The following is a 21,627-nucleotide window of genomic DNA, read 5'->3' as shown; positions in this document are numbered from 1 at the left end:
TTCTGTCATAAGCAGGAATCAGCACAGATGTGCATCAGAAGTTGCACCACCACCACGTGTTTACTGATATACACTGAGGTTTCAGAACGTCATCAAATGTCGTCTTTATCGTGGAAGGAGCTAATGATTTCAATCTGCAAAAAGATGAAACACTTGCTGTTTTTGTCTTTTTAATGGGATTCTGCACATGATAACATACTGAGCTAATAAAGGAAAATAAGGCCTTGTTTTGCTTACTTAGGCTCTAATTTTATCTTCTGTTAGTATTTATTTTTTTTTAAGTTGTCTGACTTTAAAACATTTCTAAAATTAGACGCCGAGTTTTGCTTGATCTTGTCTCAGAAAACAGTCAGTCAAAGTCTTCATTGCATCTGTGATTTATTCTGAAACTATTAGAGATGACTCTGACATTAGAAACACACTGTCTAAACTCATGCAACAAGCTGCCGTATGCCAGAGGATGACTGGCACAATGAGAAATTACTGCAGGAAAACATGGACCCAGTACCAGTCTCCTCTAATGAGGCGTGATACATAACAGTGTTTTATCCAACACATAATTAATTTTTTTATATTTCCAAATATTCACAAAACACGATTAATCTCCTTATGTTACATTTTTCCCAAATAAGAACATAAGTCTTCCTTGCATGGTTTAACTGTATAAAATGTAACTTTGGGTATAAAACATCTCAAAAGTTCAGATGTGTAGATTTTAGTCTCACAAGTGGCTTCTGTTTTTTTCACACTCTCCACACACACAAATTAAATCGCACATATGTTTCTCTTTTCATGTGTAGCGGTTCAATCGATACTTGCGAACTCCCCCTCACAAACGGGGATGCAGAGAAGCATGAAGCTTGTGATGTTATCAAGGGACGTTTTTAGAGAGGGGTGGGCTGCTGTTGCAACGCATCTCGTGGACTTTTAGAAATATTTCTTTGAGCTTTATTACGCCCACATGTCTTGCAGATAACACCTTGGGCATTTTTTATTGTTATTTTTGGGCGTCTTCCTCAAAGTTTTGCTAACCAGCTGTTCGCAGAGCTTCTCCGCATATTGTCTTCATAAATATTAGAGCGAACTTTATTAATGGCACATGCATCTCCGTGCATCTCGACTGCGGTTTGAGCGAACATCAGCTTTACTTTAGCTCGAATTAGCTTTTCTGCAACGTTCTCTTGTGTCTCTGCTCCGTAACAGCATTCCTGCTGATGTGTGTTTTTTTATGTAAGCATTAGGAGCACTTAACACTCTCTCCATAGTGTTTTCTCACAGAAGCAGTTGTAAATCCTTCACGGGGGAGTCTGGTCGTGCAGAATCCAGCCTGATGGTGGATCATTATTAGGCTCATATACTGTAACGTTTTCGTGTCAGCAGTAATCGGATGTAGTATTTGTCTTGGTATTATGGTAATGTTGTTGTCCTTTGCAACAGGAAAAGCTTGTTTTATTTATTCCACCGCAGCCTGTGCATACACCATGACACACTTCATCTATCATTTAGATAATGGCCATGTGTGGCTGGCGCATATGTGTGTGTGTGTGTGTGTGTGTGTGTGTTATGTGTGCATTTCCTTGAGGGAGCAAGAGAAGAGAGAATAAGCACCTGCATTGAACGCACCGCCTGCTTTACCTGTGCAGCAGTGCACTGTGTGTGTGTGTTTGTGTGTGTGTGTGTGTGTGTGTGTGTGTGTGTGTTGAGGCCCCCTTAGGCAAGCTTATCCCTGCCTAGAAGATGTGAGTAGGTTATCCCAGTGACTCTGTGGGAATGTGGTCCGGTCAGCCAGCAGAGCGGTGTAAATCTGCTCTGTGTATAATGACCTGGCTTATCTGCTCTGATTAACGGTCAGACGGGAAAGACACCGTTTGAGATCAGAAGAAGACGCACAGGGGAGTGGACATTCCACTCAATCTACTGGCAGTCTTTTTCTTGTCCACACCCGACCTCCAGTCTGACTCCGTGGCTCTGTTAGCCCCTTTATCATTCGCACACCCCCACTCCCATCCTTTACCTCGTCTCTTTCCGTGGGGCAGAATAAGCAACAAAAGGTTTGGGGTAAAGTAAGCACCAAATGGTGAGCGTGTGTGTGTTGACTCTGGTGATCACCACAGGGGATCCCGTCCACTCATCCCAGCCCCGCTCTTACAGGAGTCGTGGTGGGTTTAAAGGTCAAAATTCATGGCCAAGGGGTCACGGAAACACAGCAGGGGGGTCAGTAATGATAACCCTGCACTGATCTTAATCCCAGACCTTCAGTTCCCTCCATGCCAGCTATGTACACACACATACACATTCCCACCCCCCATCCAGGTGTAAAAGCGGACAAACTGGTTATATTTCATTGCGTTGTCTAAACACGTGGATTTTGAACGAGCTGTTTGTGAGCAAAATGACTGCGGCGCGTTTAGGGGTTAGAGGCAGGAGAGGTGATTTTAGACAGGAGGCTTTTAAAGGAAAAGGAAATATAATGGGGAAAATGAGCAACAGAGCAGTAAGAGAGAGAGGGAGGACAAGCATACACGCCTGTACAAATATATACACAGGCACTCTTTATATGTCACCTAGCAGGAGCCAAAAAAAAATAGTCCCTTCATTTTCTCTCCCATTCGCTCCTCATTGAGATAATGTAGCGTGACTGCTTGGTTAGACGTTTGCAGTGGTTAACCGGGCCGGTAAAGCTCTGCTAGATATAAGGGAAAAAGGGCCACGAGGCAGGAGACGGAGGCAACCTATCGTGGTGCACTTCTCCTCTTCCCGTGTAGCGGGGCAGAGTACGCCTGATGCCTCCCGACAGCTGTCACTCTCCATCACAGTGTACCATCATGGACACTGACACGCACAGACTTCCCCACCAGAATGCTGCCGCAGTGGTGCACACATTGTCTTACCTCCACAAGATATGCCCCACTGAAAGAGAGAAAGTAGGCAGGAAGGGGGAGAGGGGGGGGGAGCAACCGAAAAGGAGGAAAAAAAAAAGCCCAAAAACATTATGTCTGCTCACGGCAAACAGTGTAGCTGATTTTATTTCTTTGACTTTCCACATAAATCTGTCGGAACACCTTCTGATTGTTTGTTCTGGAAACAGAAAGAGACTGTTGTTGTCATATGAGAATAAGTCAGTCACGAAAGACCCGTATTTATCTCCCAAAACACTTAAAGATGGGTGCTTATCCAGTATTTGAAAATCACTGCCCGAGAACATCTGACAAACTGCATTTGACACACTGAGATGATTTTTTTGCTCACGCCTCATAATATGCTTTTTGATGTGGACTCTCCTCTACATAAGTATCTCTATTTATTTTTTTTGCTTCAGCCCACACATAATACCCCTCCATCCAACCACCACCTATAGCAGTCATCTTCCCCCTGGATAACATTCGCATATATAAGAATTTTTTTTTTTGGTCTTGGAATTGTTGGAGGTTGAGAATGAAACCCTGGGCTCGGCTGCAGAAGATCACAAGATCCTCCCTTGCCCCACATTTGCATGCAAGGACATAAACTCTCTATCATACCTCGCATGCACTAATGCAAGGTTCACAACTTCAGGAAGCTGGAAACACGCATACAAATGCAAAGGCACGTACACAGCCAAATAAATATACATCGACACTAGTGGCTCAATTATGATGTAGCGCAATAACAGTAATCTGATTTAAAAAAAAAAGTGTTAAATGTCATCTTTTAGAGTTAACATAAAATTACCATAATCAAATCACAGGCACTCAGAAACAAGGCAGCTGCAGTTGTCAGCGGAGCATTTAAACTACACAAAGGCATTTTGATTGTCAGATTATAGAGATGCAAATAACTCGCACATTTCTTAACTGGCAATTAAATGATTTTTTTGTCAAGAAATGATAACTGTTAACATCTGGTAGCCTCCCTCTGTAAAAATCACACTGAAATATTTTAATTACAAGCAAGAGGCTCCGTGTAGGATTTTCCTTTTGCATCAATTATGGCCTCTCCTACATACTTATTATAAGTAGAGAACAAAAGCTGTATTGTTTCATTGCATATTTATCAGATTGTGGACATTGAAGAAACAGGCACTGAAATAATAATTTGGAATGTTGGCAAACATTTCTGTCTGTCCTGTTTTGTAAAACGTTACAGTTTAAAAGCATAAAAGACTCTAAAAGCAATATTAATGAAGCAGTTTTAACATCCTTTTGATTCAAAAGTTATAAATAGCATTTGTAAAACAAGCAAAACACAAAAGATGCCTCGAGTAACCCTTAAATGTAATCATACATGATTAAGTTCAGTGTGTGTTTTAAGTTATTGAGTATTGATCGTAGAGAGTAATAGTTGTTGATTGACTAAATAACTGTCATTGATGTTACTGATTACAGGTTAAAGCGGCTAATCAGTAAGCTTTAAAGGATTCCATTTTCAAAAGTAAACCCCGCTAACAGGTCAGGTTATCACCGGTGAAGCATCATGGCCTGGACTAAGGAGATTTAACCCCCACCACCACCACCCTCCCCCCGTGAGTGAACATAGCCCAGTGTTTATTAGAGTGCCAGTGTAATATATGACTTTCTGCTTGCTTTGCAAATCTATCCGGGCCGCCTCTGCTAGCTCTCCTTTGGATATTTCATTCAGAGAGAGAGGGTTAGCAGGCACAGCATGATTGTTGCTGGTTATTGCCTTTCGTTTATTACAGAGGAGCTTGTTTAGAGTCGGAGGCGGGGGGGGGGGCATTGAAGGGTTGTGGGGGGGGGGGGGGCTATTTGGTAAGTGGAGGGGGGGGGGCTGCTCATGTGACTGTACAACTGAATGGTAACCATTGGTTACGACTGAACCCGTTGCTTCTAGATGAAGCTGATATATTCATGTATTCATCTCAATTAGTCCTCTCCGTGCATCCCCCAAACGCAGACACTCATCCCTCCTCGGCTGTGCTCCGCGCTTATCTTATTAGAATATTTTTATCCTGCGCGGATGCGAGGCCTCGCACTCTGCTCTTTCCTGCGATGTCATTCCTTGTTTCCACCCCTTAAACCATCCGTCCTCTGCTCTCACGTTTCAAAGTTTTATATGTGTGAGTGTGTGTGTGTGCATTTGCAGGTGCTGTGGGAAGTCTGTTCAAGTCGTTTTTGTTAACCGCTATCTTAGATCTCCTCTCAGCACAGAGGCCACGAGAGACCGCAGAGCTGACTCAGAAGCAACAACACTGTTGATTTTTTTTGTTTTGTTTTAGTTTTTTTTCCAACCCTCTCATCTAGCACAAACTCATTTGTCAAATTACTATTTCTCCAGGAGCGATTTTCAGTTGTCAAACGTGGCTTCCTGGGCTTGTTTTAATTTCATCCTCTATGCTGAAACTACCTCTGTGGTTTTTACAACCCCTAAAATAGCTTCAGGCAAAAAGAAGGAGAGGCATATTAAGACTGCTGGTTAGCTGCGTTTTTGGAGTCCGCGATGATTAGGAAAAGTAAATGTAGGACATGGAAAGACGAGCGTCAATGTCCATAAGGCAAATTATACTGGACAATGGCGTATTGCTTTAAAAAAAAAAAACACGTAAGCAGAAACACGGGATAAAACAATGAAGGCCCGTAATCTAAAACACTCTGGAAATGCATATTTTCCTTTCCATCAGAGATTGTCTGAGGTTGTTTGCCCTCTGCGTTGCCAACAACACATATTCTCAGTGTCTTTCTTCTCTGGCCAATAACTGAGCTCAAATCACAGCTCTGTGTCTGTCAGATGGAGCTTGCTCTGCCTCTCCACCATCCCTAGAACAGCGGTTTGTCTTTTCCAAGGCACACTCTGAAATGGCTTTGTTTTCCGACAGCCATTCAGTGGCACCCTCAGCCAGGGCCTGCCAAGAAGTCCGCCTCCCCCGAGCTGGAGCCCGGACTTGTTTACACAAACTCATCGGAGAAATATGGATGTATAATTATAGAGGCTGTTAGTTTTAATGTCGCATCCTCGCTATGGAAACCCACTGCGTGCTTGGTCAGCTCCGATGACGGGTGGCTGATGAAACTCTGACCGGGTATGGCGTGAACATTTCTGTGGGAAGAGTTTTAGGGGAACGAGATAGAAGGGGAGGGGGGCAACTTCTTGATGGAATCGAATCAACACAGAGCAAAGCAAACAAACATGAATCACAAGGCGGTGATAGAGATTGCTGTGGTTGTCCGACGCATAAATACAGAGTCTAAATACTGCTCTGCAGGCCAGGACCAAACCCGTTTCTGTGAATTCAGCTCAGCGGCAAAATGTCCGTGTTCCATTCCAGCACGACCGCAGGCACACAAACACAGTAACAGGAGCAGACAAACACACAAGAGGCGTGTGCGTTTGTGTGTGCATGCATGCGCGCCCAACACACAGGCATAAATAAGCACAAAGCCACATAAGCAAATTCAAATATATATATATATACTCATAAGCTCACACTAGATTGCAAATAGATGCTTGCACAAAAACACAATCTGCTCGCACACATCCGTCCTCCATCTCTCTCCCTCTCCACAGATTTGCTTGCCTAATAGAAGCTGCTGTATGCATTGTGCTGTAGCTCAGCACGAGATATTCTCAGTCAGCTGTCCCACGAGTGAAAAGCGTGCACGCTGTCGGGAGCTTGTGCACGGGTGCCACGACGATTGGTTGTTTGGATGGATGGATGCTGAAAAGAAACGTGTCTTCAAATGAATATGTGTTGCGTTTTGAGTTCAGGCTCGCGCCGCCTCTTGCAGCGACTCGATGATTTCGTACATGTTTTTTTTCTCCCCAAACCCATGGGTCCAATTTCTCTCAGTCTCTTTTCTGTTCGTCTTTTCCTCCCCCCCTCCAACCCCCTTCCGTGCAACTTAATCTACCTCTCCATCCGCCTTTGCTGTTCCACCTATTTTCTCTCCTCCTTAGATCACCCCTCCACCCTCTCCCATCCCTCTTGCACAGTGACAGATTCTTCAGGAAACTGTTTCGAGTAAGCTAGACATTTTTGTGTGTGTCTGTCTGTGTTGTAGCTGTTTATTTGTGCTTGGGGGCACCAAGGTGGTAGGGCGGTGGGGGGGTGGGGGATCCTGAGCCTCAGTCTCTCTCCGCTCATCGGACTAGAGGTTAAGCTCCTGAGCTCTTTTGCTGGCCTGTGCCAAAAAAACACTGGTCCTCGATCAGCGCCGTCTTTACCGTGTAAACGATACCAAGGATCAGGAGAGAGGAGAAAGAGAGGATGTAATCAGTGTGTGTGTTTTGTGTTTGTGCATGTTTGTATATGCGTGTCAATTGCTTGCCTTTGTGCATATTAGGATGTAATCAGCAGCATGTTCTCTGTGGTCTGCTGTGCTTTTCTGATTGGGTTTTTTTTGGGTGGTTAACGGGGGGAAAGGGAGGAAAAAGCGTGTTTCTTTCCCTGCTTCTTGTGTTGCAAGCCTGGCTTCAATGCTCGAGGAGCCGAATTGCGGTTTTGGAGCCTTGCTTGGAGCCCTGGTACTTTTCACATCAGCTCCATTATACACCCCACACCCACTTTAATATTGCTATATATCTAAAAAAAACCCCAAAAAAAACCCCAATATAAACATATGTACATATATATATGTATATAAAAATATATATGTATATAATATATAATCCATCTGCCCATGTGCCACCATGTGTCTCAGGTTTGACCGTGTGCGTTTTACACTGCATGTTAGCTGCAGTCAGCTTTGCTCCATGTTAGCAGGTACAGGAGATTCCCCCGGGGCCCAGGCACACAGGCTCACACGTTAATGTGCAAAAATTCACACATGCGGGCACACACACACGTGTACGATCGCAGGGACACGTGCACGCCCACACACCTGTGCACTGTCCTCTCTCTGTCTGTCTTTGTTCTGCTTTTTGCAGATTTTGTTTTTGTGGACAACAGATGGACCGACGTCGACTCTGTCCTCCATCACAAGTACACCCTCTGTCTCTTTCACTGACATCTCTCTCTCTGCCCTCTATCTCACTGCCTTTACATTATAATCTCTCCATCGCTGCAACACATCATCAGTTAGTTACTGAGCGAGAAAAAGCTCCAGTCGCTGATTATTGCAGGATCTCTTTTTCGGGGGGGGGGGTTGTTTTTGTCGTTAATTGAGTAATATCTCTCCGCTTTTTGATGGAAGCTGCTTTCTGACATCTTGTAACAATTAATCCACGTTTAGCTGAATCTTTCCCTTTTGATGTTGCTCACACCTGATTATTATACAAGCAGCATCATTAGCCTGAAGGCAGTTTTCTCACCTGGGTCAGTGCCTGGACTCTGCATCCTCCCCGTCCACCGGTACGGTTTCTTCTCACTTAGATTGCCTCATTTGGTTTGTTTTGCATCGCCTGTTTGAGAGGGGAAACACTGCGCCTGCAGTAGGAATTATTGTTTGTTTGTTGGTTTCTTCATCTTTGATGTGTGTTATTGTGCCGAGAAACACCGGGCTCACTCAGCTGTCATAACTCTCCTCTGGAGGCCGTATTGAAAAGGTCAGCGAAAATGAAGCTCCTCTCTTGGGGGAGGATGAATGGATATGGTATAAGAGAGCCGCACAGACACACGAGAGCCTCGCACACTTAAAAATGTAAATGCATTACAAACATTTTGTACACGTCAGCGTGAGTGAACGTCGAGTTCGTCGACGTGTTCCATTGCTTCACCTCTGGTTTCTCTCGCGGCAAGGTCACTCAAAGATGGCTCCTAGAGCTAGTCTATGTTTTTTTGGACCCTCACGGCCTTTGACATGACACTGCTATCTCCCACCACATTCCGATCCATCCCAGTGGTTCTTTTATCAGCCAGCGTGGGCTGATTTGTGGCTCGTGTGCCCTCAGAGGCGGATCGAGGAGGGCGACTCCTTTCTGGAGTCCAGAGTCCCATATCGGCCTTTGTAGACGACCACAGAGGCCGGAGAAAAGACAGCGAGGATCAGGTTTATCATCTGTCGGGATTTAGCGGGTGAACCACGGTTCACCTCGTGTGATTAGCAGTACAAATGAAGCAGGACGGAGGAAAAAAAAAAAAACTTCAATGAGCATCCTGCTGAGGATCGAGCTTACTGGGGGACCTTGTTTGTACATCTGCCTCCTGATTACACATGTGCAACCTCACAATAGCACTACCACCCACTAATGTGGATGCTGCGGGATGTTTTTAAGGACATAACCACTGGGATTTATAGTAGGCTAAGCTAAATACAAAGGCATTTTCATGAGAGAAATAATAGGATAATCAGTGTTGTACACCCCCCCCCCTTAACAGTACAATAAGAATGAGGCCAGATTGCTGCAGTTTTGTTTTGCAAAAACAATTTATGGATTCAGCGTTCAGCAAGAGCATTGTTAATGCATTTGCTTTGGAGAAAAACAGTTTTTAGTGCATTCAAATAAAAATGTGCTCCTCATGCATTTAACATTTGTGCAAAGAAGGCAGCAGTGTGCTATGGAAAGAGTTTTCTTCTACTTGAGGCATAGTGAAAAGGTGTCCCTCACAGTTATAGCATATAAAACCGCAGTTAGACCTTGTCCTTTGCAGCCTGTGAAGTAATCAGCTCTCATGTCAACAGTAAGGACAAAACTTGATAAAAGCTGAATATCTTCAGACCAGTGGTTCCCTCATTATGGTCACAGTGTGGGATAAGAAACAGCCGTTCTTTTCCATTAATGCAGAAATGACGTTTTTCTGACTTTTGTAAAGGATGCCCAGTTGTTTTTTTTCTTATGGATAATGGTATCTGTCCCAAAACTGGCTTCATTTAAATGCCTCACACAGCCAAATGTTCATTTGCTAGTTTAATTCCTCAAGATGGGCTAACAGTCATAACATTAATACTTAATACGCAACATAAAATAAATAAAAGTCTGAATGCGTGGCTTAGTAGTGGACATAATTCACACGTCAAACCACTTCTTCTCCTCTGAAGATCCCCTGTTGGTATACCTTATTCATCCCGTGTATTGAATTTTACTTTCTGATTTATCGCCGCCTTTACGATTTTTGACACATTTCATGTGAGGCGCTCATTTCAGGGCAGTTACTCTTAATATTCTCAACAGATACTTGTCTATTTTGCCTGCCATCTCTCTTGGCATCTCCCCAGCTCCCCCCCCCCCCCCTGTATAAAATGACAGTTAATAGAGAATGAAAATTGAATATTATGCTCCATTTCTTTGTGCATAACTTCCCAGAGTGAACATGACCAAATGAAATTGCAACAATGTTGAAGGGAGGTTTTTTTTTTTTTTTTAATTTTATTATTATTTCAACCTGAAGTGATCATTCATGCTGCGAAAAAAAGGTTCCTCATAACAAATTAGGACAGATTAGAAGTTAGTGAGGATGTTATCAGTCGAATGAAGATTTGAACTGAAATACGCGGTTAGAAGTCATGTTGATGGATTGTTAATGTGGATTAATGGACATTTGGAAGATGACAGCGATAGAAAGCAAACCGAGTCTCCGGCGGGATTAACGGGACAGCAAATACAGAACTGGCTTCTGTCTTTAACAGGGATGAAACTCATGCTCATTGTTAGCTGCACACACAGGCGTGCAATCAAGCCTTGTGCACACAGACATAATGGTTAAGACCGAGATAAACACCAACTCAGCAACTCCTATGTGAACCATATTAACCTTTAGCTTTAGAGAGCTCGTGTGTGCGCACACGTGTGTGTCCCAGCATGTGCAGCATCCCTGCTAACCTTTAGCTCGGACCGATAGGAAGGTGAAATGCCAGTTTTTTTTTCCTCTCTCTCTCTCTGACCTACTTTCCCCTCTACTTATTTCTCTGAACACGCAACATTTCAGCTGCTATTAGTCAAATGATGCGCTGTCTGCTGGGGGAGTTCAGAGGCTACGGTGTGTTTGTGTGTGTGTGTCTGTGTAGGTGTGTCACCCGTGGCTCGTGTAGCACCCTTGAATACACTAAACTAACAGGTGAACAATGTGTGTGTGCGCCCACTAAGGCTGTACCTAGGAAAAAACAAACATACCTTATTGACAAGGAACAACAGCAAACAAAGAAAAATAACAGTCACAACTGTCTGTTTTTTCAAATGGTTAAGCCTGTGTAATTACACATTTATAGATGCTGGTCATCTAAGGCAAAGAGAGTTACTCCAGGCCACTACTTCAGGCTTTTTCCCCCCCAGTTGTTTCTCTGCAAATGATTAGTGTTAAACTGCTGAGGTTTTCTGTGGCTGCAGCTCGATGATATTGGTGAAAAGAGCCATTACTGCCAATTAGCTACTCTGTCATTAGGGAGGGTTGTGTGGGCTACTGGCAACTTCTCCACACAACAGAATATATTATAGCTAAAATAACTGGTAAAAGTTGAAATAGCCAATATCTAAAAAATGCCCCATATTGGGAGCATTGGGAGCTGTGGGTAGGCTTTAACTGTAGTTGTCGGCGTGGTTTATTAAATTTATATTGAATGCTGTTGGCGCCGTCGTTGCTTCTCATAACTTTTAATAGTGTATGCAACAGCTTATAGTATTAGGAGCTTTAAGCCTCGCCTTCCATTGGGTTGCACAGTTTTATTGTGACAATCGATTGCATTCAGAATTCTGCACTCCCTCGGTGTGCACCTGTCAGATTGTGTGGGCTCAGGCTCTGAAGCATGCTTGCACATTTTGAGCAGGCCGCGTTTGTTTTCCCTGTGTGTTTGCAAATTTGTGCGCCTTGGATGTGTCTGCGTGCGCTCGTGCTGGGTGGGGTGCGAGAGAGAGAGAGGTTCAGGATGTGATGTGCTCTAAGAAGAGTCTGTCTACATCATGTCATGTTGGAGCGCGCTCAGTCTGTTCGTGTTTGAGACAGATGACTTGCCCTGCTCCCCAAGGTCCTCCTGTTATTCTGCATCCTTTATCTCCTACCGATCCGACAGACGGCCCTGCACCGCGTGCCTACTTTTTGTTTGTTTGCGTGTAGGTGTGCGGTGTGTATGTGTGTGCAGACTACTTGTGATCGCGCACGGGACAGTGACGTCCTCTATCTTCGTCCAAGTGTGTGTGCGGACACGAGGGGAAGTTTGATGCTGTGTGGGAGCACAGGGGTTTTGTAGCATGCTGAGCTGGGAAATGAAGAGTGGAAAGTGCAGTGGTGTAAAAACTCTGCCCCACTGGATCCAGTGTAGAGGTGACACGCAGACACCCACAGCTAAATGATGCAGAAGCTCTCTGTGACTGCAGGCTGTGGAGTCTTGTAGAGACGCACACATTCCAAGGATAGACACACACACAGACACTTTGGGAGCCGCTGACAGGTCCTCTGCAGAGGTTAAAAGCTGTCATAAGTAGCGTTCATAATGCCGTACCTCTGTCTTGATAATCTAGGACCACACACCTACACATAAAACACACACTCAATAAAAAAGTTGCAAAAGTCATATATATTCCCAGTGACATCTGTACACATTTTTACAAATGTGAGCTCCAATGCACATAAATGTATGTGCACACTCACACAGTTTACTCAAATGGATCCAGTTGCACAAGCCAAAAAACACACACAACTGAATACTTAGGGGAGAGTGTAAGAGAAATGTTGAGTGTGAGTGAGAGAGAAGCAAGCTGGCCGAAACACACACACACACACACACACACACACACACACACACACACACACACACACACACACACACACACACACACACACACAGTAATGAACACAAATATTCAGATGCACACAATCCAGCACACATATGCTTCCTTTACTTCACAGAGAGATCACCTCCCACTTCTTCTCTCCAAACGGAGCCTGCCTCCTCCTCCTCCTCCTTCTCAACTCCTCACTTCATCACCTCCTTCCATATTCCCTCACCGGCATATGCACGCACACCCATCCTGTAAACCCCTACACACGCACACTTCAGACAGATCAAATCTCACCCCTGTCCAGCTCGCACACTCTCTCGGAATCTCCAGCTTCGTCTCCCGCCCCTCCTCGCACCCCTGCACGCACTCCTCTTTCCATCCCTTCCCTGATCACCACACATGTGCTCACACACACACCTCTCCACTTCACCTCCCTCTCTCACAGCCCCACAGCACCTCACCCACCCCCTCCTCCTCATCCTCCCCCCACCCTGCGCCATCCCATAGTGCTCTCTGCTGGGAGGATTTAGAGGTACCCTGTAATTTTGGTGCCGGAGGAGCTCTTAAGTCCCGCCTGATCTTTTGGCTACACAGGCAGCCTGTGTGTGTGTGTGTGTGTGTGTGTGTGTGTGTGTGTGTGTGTGTGTGTGTGTGTGTGTGTGTGTGTGTGAGTGTATGCATCATCTCTGTTCACTTCTGTAGGCCCAAGTTCTTACATGTCTGTATATATATTTCTTGCAACCATTTCAAGTGTGTGTGTGTGTGTGTGTGTGTGTGTGTGTGTGTGTGTGTGTGTGTGTGTGTGTGTGTGAGAGAGAGAGAGGATTCTAATGAGGGCACAGGAGAGGAGCTCCCCCTCTGGCTGTATACTGAAGCAGTGAGCTAAGCAACAGTTGTGTGCACTGGGCCGCTAACCAGCCTTAAACCTCGTCTCTAACGCTGCTGCTACCTGCTCTCTGTACCCTCAGCAAAGTGGCTCCTGAGAGCAGACAGCACGTGGTAATGCCAGAGCTGGTGCATGGTGATGCTTGCAAGAGTAAATTGTAAAAAAAAAAAAAAAAAGCTTTTGAATGTGAAGATGAGAAAATCATCTGTGTCCACCCTCATTACTCAAAACCACATTCATTCTAACCTAAATTCAATATTGAATTTCCAAAATGGCATAAAAAATGCGCGGGACTAGCGTTGAAGATATCACTATTTTATATTGTCTGTCAGGTTTTATTACTGAAAAGAAACACGGGAATTTAAAAAAAAAGCCTCAGCCAGGCTGAGAGAGCACCCAATTCATCAGAGATGATGTGAAAAGTCTGAATGAATTTTCTTTGCTGGTGCCAAACCTGCGGAGGAGGCTACGTGGGAGAGTCGGCCAGTGAGAGGTTGGAGGTTGATTACTTATTTCCATTTCTATTTCTAGGACAAAGAAATGGAAGGCTGATGGGTTGGGACATCTATTTAGATCCATTTCATTCCACCATAATCAGGCTTTAGCCATGCCCTAATACTAAGGATTAGAAAAGGTTCAAAGTGCAAACATCTAGATCCCCCAGTATTATTTCCAGTCTGCCAACCTCACTTTGTGTTTGTGTCTGTGGAAGAGTGTGTGTGAGTGTGTGCATGCATTCTTGCATGCATGCCAGATCTGCTGGGGTGGGTTATCTCTGGAATCAGGCGCATAAACCTAATCTAACCCTCTCTGTGCTTATTCAGGAGTGAAATATTTTGTGCAAATAGGCCCTCTTTTCCTTCTCACCACTTTGATTCTGGTTCGGTAATGTAAACAAAAGCCGAGATAGGAAAGTCGCAGGTATGAGAAATAGCCATTTCTGCTGTGACGCTCTGTTTGATGCAGACACTCATACCTGCCACAGCTGCGTTAGCTCCCTGCTTTTGCCTCAAATTGATGAAAAAGCTCTTTGTGCTGGTGTTTTTCCTTGATGCTAAGTGTAAATGATCAGATTGTGGTTGTGCCTGTTTATGTATTTAGCTTTTTTTTTGAAAATATAGACATTATTACTGGTGGTTACTGTGACTACCCAGTGCCTGCTCAGCTCGTCTAAGTGGAAGTCTGAATGCTGTAGAGAATGGAAGTGGGGGGGTGGGGAGTGTTGTCGGTGGTGTGTGTGAAAGGTAGCCAATGAATGTCACCTCTCATCCACTTTCTCATTAAACAACCTGCTCTCTGTCTGTCACATGGGCTCTATCCATCCCCTGGTTTGGTGCTTTGGGCAGATGTTGCACGCATAGACACACACACAGCAGCGTTACACACACTCGCGGACACACAGCCCATTGCGCTGTATGAAAGCAAGCCCCCCCCCCCGGGCTGGACAGGAATAATAAGCAGCAGATGATTCATGATAGAGATGGGGAATGTATTCAGCAGGACCACCTGAGTGACCTCATTTAGCAGACCTGAGAATAAATATAGACCACCGCTTCGCACTCTAGCCTTAGCTCGCGTTGTCTTGGCCAGTCAGTGGTGCGCCTCTCACACTTCTCCCACTCTTCTCTTCAGAGCACCTCGGGGAGCAGCCCTTCCACTCTACCCTGTATGTCCTTGTGAAGTCTGTGTGCACTGGTGTATTTGCAAGCGCCTACATTCACATATGCATGTTAATGGGTTATGCTTTAGGTAATGTGTGCAGTAGTTGTACGTGTGTAGCGTTGGAACGGGAGCCTTTCTTCCAGGCCAGCTCTTTCCCCCCCCCCCCGTAATGCTTCTCCTTGGCCGATACATTCGTGCTGTCGATATTTCCCAACATCAACATTTGGCACCTGGTTTCTCTTATGACTTCAGCAGCTGTAGATCTTTTGTTCCCCCCACTAGTCACTCTGTGGCCAGTGATCCACACCCACAAAAAGGGCCTTAAATCATACAAAAGCCATTCTTTGGAGCCGTCGGCTTTATTAAAAAAAAGCAACATTCCTTCATGCAATGACCAGCTCTTTCTGTATTCTGAACCGCTGCACTCTGAAACAGTTTGTTCCCCCAAATCATTAGCAGCAGACTGGGAGTTTCTTTGTTCTTCATGCTGTCGTTCCTTTATCCCCGTGTGTTTTTATCTCTGCCCGAGACACACGGGAAGACCCAATTCCCCAGTTTCCTCTTTCCAAAATGCGACACGACCGTCGGCCTTTTAATATCTGAAAATCCAGATTTGGATTAACGTCAGTATGCGAGGGATGAAATGAAAGAGAGGGAGGGTTAAAGAGGGGAGGACAAATTGAGTGAGAGGAAGAAGTGATAGAATGAGCGAAAGGCTTTTAGATTTAAAGAGGAGGAAGCTGGCAGTATGTCTTTATTTGCAGAGTAAGGTTGGGGGTTCTGAGAAACATGGCTGGCAGGTTTTTTTCCTCTGATCTTTGACATGATAGATGTGAATGCACCGATATCAAGCAACACAGGAATGCACGTTTCTTAACGGTGTGCGAGTTTCGAGATTTAGTGCAGGTTTTTAAATGCGCTCAACAGTTGTCTCTTTAGTTGATTTCCATCTTGAATAATACTTAAAAATGATTCACATAAGGAAATGTGGTTAAAATTGGACACATTTAATCGGATTATGAGTTTCCACTGGTACAGTAAAGGGCTGAATTATTTGACTTTTAAATGGCCTGAATGCAAACAACATATAAAGCAATCATCTCTTTATAAATCCTGCTCTGTTTTCAGTCTCAGTTGTTTGGCTAAACAGAGGCCCCAGAGGGGCAACTTATCATTATGCCACATCAGTACTGCACAGGCCCGTTCAGCCAGCCTGAAGGAATAGTTAATTTAGATGACAGGAGTAAGTTAACACTGAGTAGATTTGCTCTCCTGGAGAGGATATAAAATTCATAGCATGAGTCAGATTATTCAAGCGCCTTTGAGCTTGATCTTCAAAGAGCTAATTTTTTTGTATAACCTTGCCCTGGAAATTTAAAAATTGAACGAAGAGAAGAAATTGGGTGGAAAATGGCAGGATGAGGTTAGCACTTGTGGCAGCGTCTGGGCCACTCGGGGGCTGGGAGACGGGTGTGCGCCTTCAAGACTGGAAACAGGCCTGTTCACCTCACTGTCTTTGAATGTTCCCTTTAGAAGAGACACAGTCCCTGTGTAGACTTTACATAAATCATAAGACTCACTTAGTCGTGAGTGTTCTTTCACATTAATGCCCCACGTAAATTTCAAGTCTCTCTCGCTCTTATTTTTTTTCTGGTCCTGCGCAGCGCCGGGCTCCTCTGGCCCCCTCGTATATATTTCGGTGTCCAGTTCACTCAGTCGTGTTGAGTCTACAGCGAGGGGGATTTTGCCAAAGAGCCCCTGACATGATGTTATCGCAATCATTCTTGCAAATTATCGAGTTCTCCGGCCACGCTGACAAAATGTTGTGGTTCTCGTTGTAAATTTGCCGCCGACTCTTGAGTGCGATCTGATAATGTAGCATAATATTAGTGCAATTCATTATTTGGTTTTCTTCAATTTTGCCGAAGCACAAAGCTGAAATCCCACAGGGCAACAAAATGTCAACATTAATAACACTTAGGAGTGATGGGACATGAATCAGCTAGATGAGCTTTTACGTCGCTCCGGAGCCAAATTTCAACACAGAGTGATACAACATCAGTTTCTAGCAGGGGAACGCGTGTAGAAACACTGATGCACCGTGCCAGCCGTGTTTGTAGTGCATTGTTTGGACCCACCCAACTCCCCTGCCTGTTGCCAAGTCTGCTTCTCTTTGTGTCATCATTAGATAAGCAGCCTCTCCAAGACTATCTCATCATAATGAGGGTGCCATCTGAGGCAATCACCCAGGGAGATGGTCATTGAGTTAAGAGGGAGGGAAGGGGAGGGGTAGAGCCAGATAGTGCTGATAAAAAAAGAAGACTAAAAAAAACTAAATGAAGTGAGCGGAGGGGAAAAAAAGCAGGGAAAGAGAGAGCAAGACGGATAATGCGAGGAAGAGAAACAAAAGCATTTCAGAGGAAGGGAGTGAGTTGAAACGGCAGACTAAGCGGAGATGGAGATCATTTGGGGAATTCCAAAATTAGAGCTGCCATCATATGCACCCACACAGGCGCATGCCCACACACACACACACACACACACTCGAGCACGCATACAGCCGTGTGCTTAGCTGCCCAGTGTTAAGGTCAGAGTCACACTCTGTCTCCCTAGGTCATTATCATGGGCCCTAAAATAGACGGCCAATTGTATCGCGGTGTCTGAAGTGAATGTGACATTGAATAAACAGCCCTCAACCCTGAGCTCCTCGCTCAACTTAGGGAACGAGCGTGCGCTTTGAAACAAATGCAGAGAGGCTGACACGCACACATGCACCAATATAAAAATGGACACACACACACACTGAGGGAGGCATTTAGCTCGCTGCAATACCAGCAAGTAGTGACACATGTGGCTCAGAGGGAGTAAGCTGCTGGAGGAGTTGGCAAGCAGCTGGAAGTCTTGCTGGCATGCCTCACTGCTAAACTATGCACAAGTAGAAACACACACACACACGCAGGTTTGACCATGTTTCTTCTCTTCACCTCAGCACCCACCTCCCTCAGTAGACTCTAATGTTGTTCCATTCATTTGACTTCACTTTATTGTGTTAATGAGACACACCGTTGAGAGAAGCCGGCGGTTGATTGAGGATGAGAACGGCTAATCACTGGAACAGCTAATCAGTGCTTGTCGTAAATATTGATTAGTTCTGTGCGTTATGGACGTGCTCATTAACCGGTGTGTCATCTTCTCTCCCCCCCCCCACCCCCACTTTTCTCTTCTTTACCCTCCATCAACGTCCTCCCACTTCTTCTCATTCTCTCTCCCTCTCTTTTTTTCCCCCCACTTTTTCCTTCTTACCCTCCAGCAACCTCCAACGGTACAGTCGAGGGCCTCGAGAACCGGGAGGGAGGCGTGTGCAAGAGCCGAGCCATGAAAGTCATCATGAAAGTCGGGCAAGGTAAATGTGCGCTCACCTCACATGTAGAACACAATACAGCGCTTCTGCCTCAAAGCGATGTTTCACTTTGGTGTGACATTTTCATTTAACGTAGTGTGACACGACTGCCTCCGGCCTCCGACCAGACCTGCTCTGCGGAGCTGTTAAGTTACGCTAGAAAATAGATTGGCCACCAAGGTTAATATTATTGTCATTTTTTTATTTGACTTCTTTGAGGGAAGTACCTAATTTATTGAGTTTGAGCGACGTGGCGATGATGGGACTCGATAAAATGTTGACATCTAAACGAGCTGCTCCAGATAAAATGAAATTAACATTTACAAACTAGATTTGGACTTTTCTGTGTATAATGAGGAAAAGATGATCTGATATTAACCTGTTATTATTTTTTTTGTGTTTATTATTCTAAAATATTTAAGAAAAAAATCAAAATAGTATTGTTAAAGCAGTATTTTGTGGTAGTTTAGAAAAAATATAGTTGTAAAAGAAGATAATAAAAACACGGTGAGATCATCAATATGAACAATTTTCTTAAAAAAAACAAAAAACTTACCAAATAGTTAAAAAAAAAGATATTTAGGCTAATTAAATACAAATTGTTTACAGTTATGCTGAAAGTTAATTCCAGTCGTTTTCAAATTTCATTCAAACATGTTAAACTTTGAATTAATCTTGACCTTGGAAATAATTATTTGATACTTTCTTTCGTATCTTGTAGCTTTTATCAGAAGAAGTGTTGTATTTTATTATATTTCATCAGTTATTTGATGAGCTGTTATGGAAGCTTTGCATGTGAAGTCGTTTGTAGCTTTCAATTAATTGTTACAAAATTGCGTATTTTTTAAACACAATTTAAGAAAACGTTTAATTATTACAAAAAAATAAATTTCAGTTTTAGGCATCACTTTAAAATCAGTAGCTATTGATTCATTTTGGACTCTAGGGCAGGCTGAAATACTGCAGTTATTACCCCTTTGATATCTGTGTTGCATTACATAGTTACAGGCAATATTGTAAATCAATAACCAGGACTACTTTATAGATTACACTATTGAATTTTCAGGATTTGTGCGTCACTGACCTGATTTGCCACCCATTGAATTCCTGTCATCATTTTCACTTGAACAGAGCAAAAAAGAAAGAAAGAAAGAAAGCACTACCTCAATATAGATTGTCATTACCATATAAAGTTACATTTACCCTAATGGTTGATTTTATCCATTAGCTCATCTCTACACTCGTACACTAGTTTTGAATACATCTTAAATATCCACAAACAGTTTTTGCACAGTGTGGAAAATGAGATCCCGGAGGAATAACAACCAAATGAGAAACATCTATGAGGAATGACTCCAGTTCCAAATTGTAAAAAAAAGGCCTCTGATGTTCCTCGGCTGTGATTCTTATACAGTAATCACAGAACGAAAATGTGTTTGAAATTGGTATGTAAGTGCACGGTCGGGGCAAGTCATCTAAAAATGCTAGAAGTAAACAAGCTCACTTTGTTTGGATATCTTTGGTCGCAACATTTGGTTTGCATCATACATTTCACTTTTATACGCAGTTTTACTTGATATGTGGACATCCATATCCTGAGTTTGACAGAATACAGTACACAGATGTGTTACTCTGTAAACATTTCCCCAATCCTCAGTTTGGTTGTTTTGACCGAAAGAGACACTAACCACCATCTGAGAGGAACATCTGCCTGCCACAGTGATCTGATTCCAGCTTAAAAGCTCGATCCCAACATCCCGTCAAAAATAAACTCGCTCAGTCTCGCTGAGAAATCTCCAGTGTGTGTGTGTGTGTGTGTGTGTGTGTGTGTGTGTGTGTGTGTGTGTGTGTGTGTGTGTGTGTGTGTGTGTCTGCAAATTTGTGTGCAGATATTTGAATTCTGGCTTGCGAGATGACAGCAGCATATCCTGGCAGCCAGAGAAAGAGAGAGAGAGAGAATAGAAGCTAACAAGCTGCTGATGCTAGCAAGGTCTGAGTGGGAACAAATTCAGCAAATACAGTGAAAAATACCCACAGCAATCTCACAAGGAGACAGCCGTTGCATTATCTTTCCATGTAGGTCAATTTGAGCATCCAATAGCCTGGGATTGCAATCCCCTCGCAGAATGACAACACGGATGCATGAGTGCGGGGTTTTACGCCACGCTATTAACTGGGGGGAAACAATTTCATCGTTTAACGTTAATCAAAGTTGAAAGGAAATGTCCTTTTCGAGGAAAGTTCGAGGAAAGTTTGTCTCAGCTGGAGTGTGTTCCTGTACCTCCTGGCTGTTCCTCAACTTCGCCAGAGCGATGCGCTCATTTTCCAAAATGGTCCATAGCGAGCTGTCACTCACAATCAATGTGCCCTAAAAACCTTGATAGAAAAGATGCTGTTGGCTCTGCTGCTACTACTTTTAAATCTATTTCTGCGGGCGGAACTTTTGATGTATAATGTTCCCGTCCAACCCAGTAACTATTTGAAGAAGGTCCTCGAGAAATTAGAGTGTTGACAGGAACTTTGATTTTGCTGCTGTGTACTTTTTCACATTATTATTCTTTTTTCACTAAAGACAGATGAATCTGTCTATCTGATATATATATATATATATGTATATATGTGTATATGTATATGTGTGTGTGTGTGTGTGTGTGTGTGTGTGTGTATATGTATGTATATATATAAAAATAAATAATGTGCATACTCTGCAGTGTTAACTTTAAGATATTACCTTCACCATCTGTAATCCAGCGAACAATTATTAGTGCTGAATACTGGAGTATATTCAGCTAATAACACACCACTTTATCCATATCGACAGGCTTTAACACAAATTCATGGACTTGGAATTAAATTACTAAAGAAATCAGTTTTTAAATTAATACACAAATTGAATACATTTGGCTCAGAGATTGATCTACTCCATGGTTAAATGTAATTTCTGCAGTATCTTGACATTTAAATGACTCAGCTTTAAAATCTTCAGTGGACTAATCATTACAGAAAGCAGGCCTTATTTACACTCCTATACTCGTATCTTCTGCAGTCACATAAGGCTTTGCTTTAGCAAACGCTAAAACCTGGGCTCCGCTTG

The 21,627-nt window shown here is 43.7% G+C and overlaps 1 protein-coding gene across 1 annotated transcript in view; it reads left to right on the top strand.

The window, feature by feature from the left end:
* efnb1 (ephrin-B1) overlaps window positions 1-21,627 on the top strand; it is a 57,143-nt gene that overhangs the window by 27,938 nt on the left and 7,578 nt on the right. Inside the window, exon 3 of the mRNA XM_086307719.1 lies at window positions 18,444-18,536. Within this exon, the coding sequence (XP_086163845.1) occupies window positions 18,444-18,536 (93 nt within the window). The remainder of the gene's footprint in view (window positions 1-18,443; window positions 18,537-21,627) is intronic.

This window comes from Aulonocara sp. 'chitande type north' Nkhata Bay, linkage group LG2, assembly GCF_057382095.1.
Source record: "Aulonocara sp. 'chitande type north' Nkhata Bay isolate Kocher_YH1m ecotype deep benthic linkage group LG2, A_spYH_male_GT1.1, whole genome shotgun sequence".
Lineage (NCBI taxonomy): Eukaryota > Metazoa > Chordata > Actinopteri > Cichliformes > Cichlidae > Aulonocara > Aulonocara sp. 'chitande type north' Nkhata Bay.
Note: the sequence above shows the minus strand (reverse complement) of the source record. Positions and strands in the feature narration are given on the sequence as shown.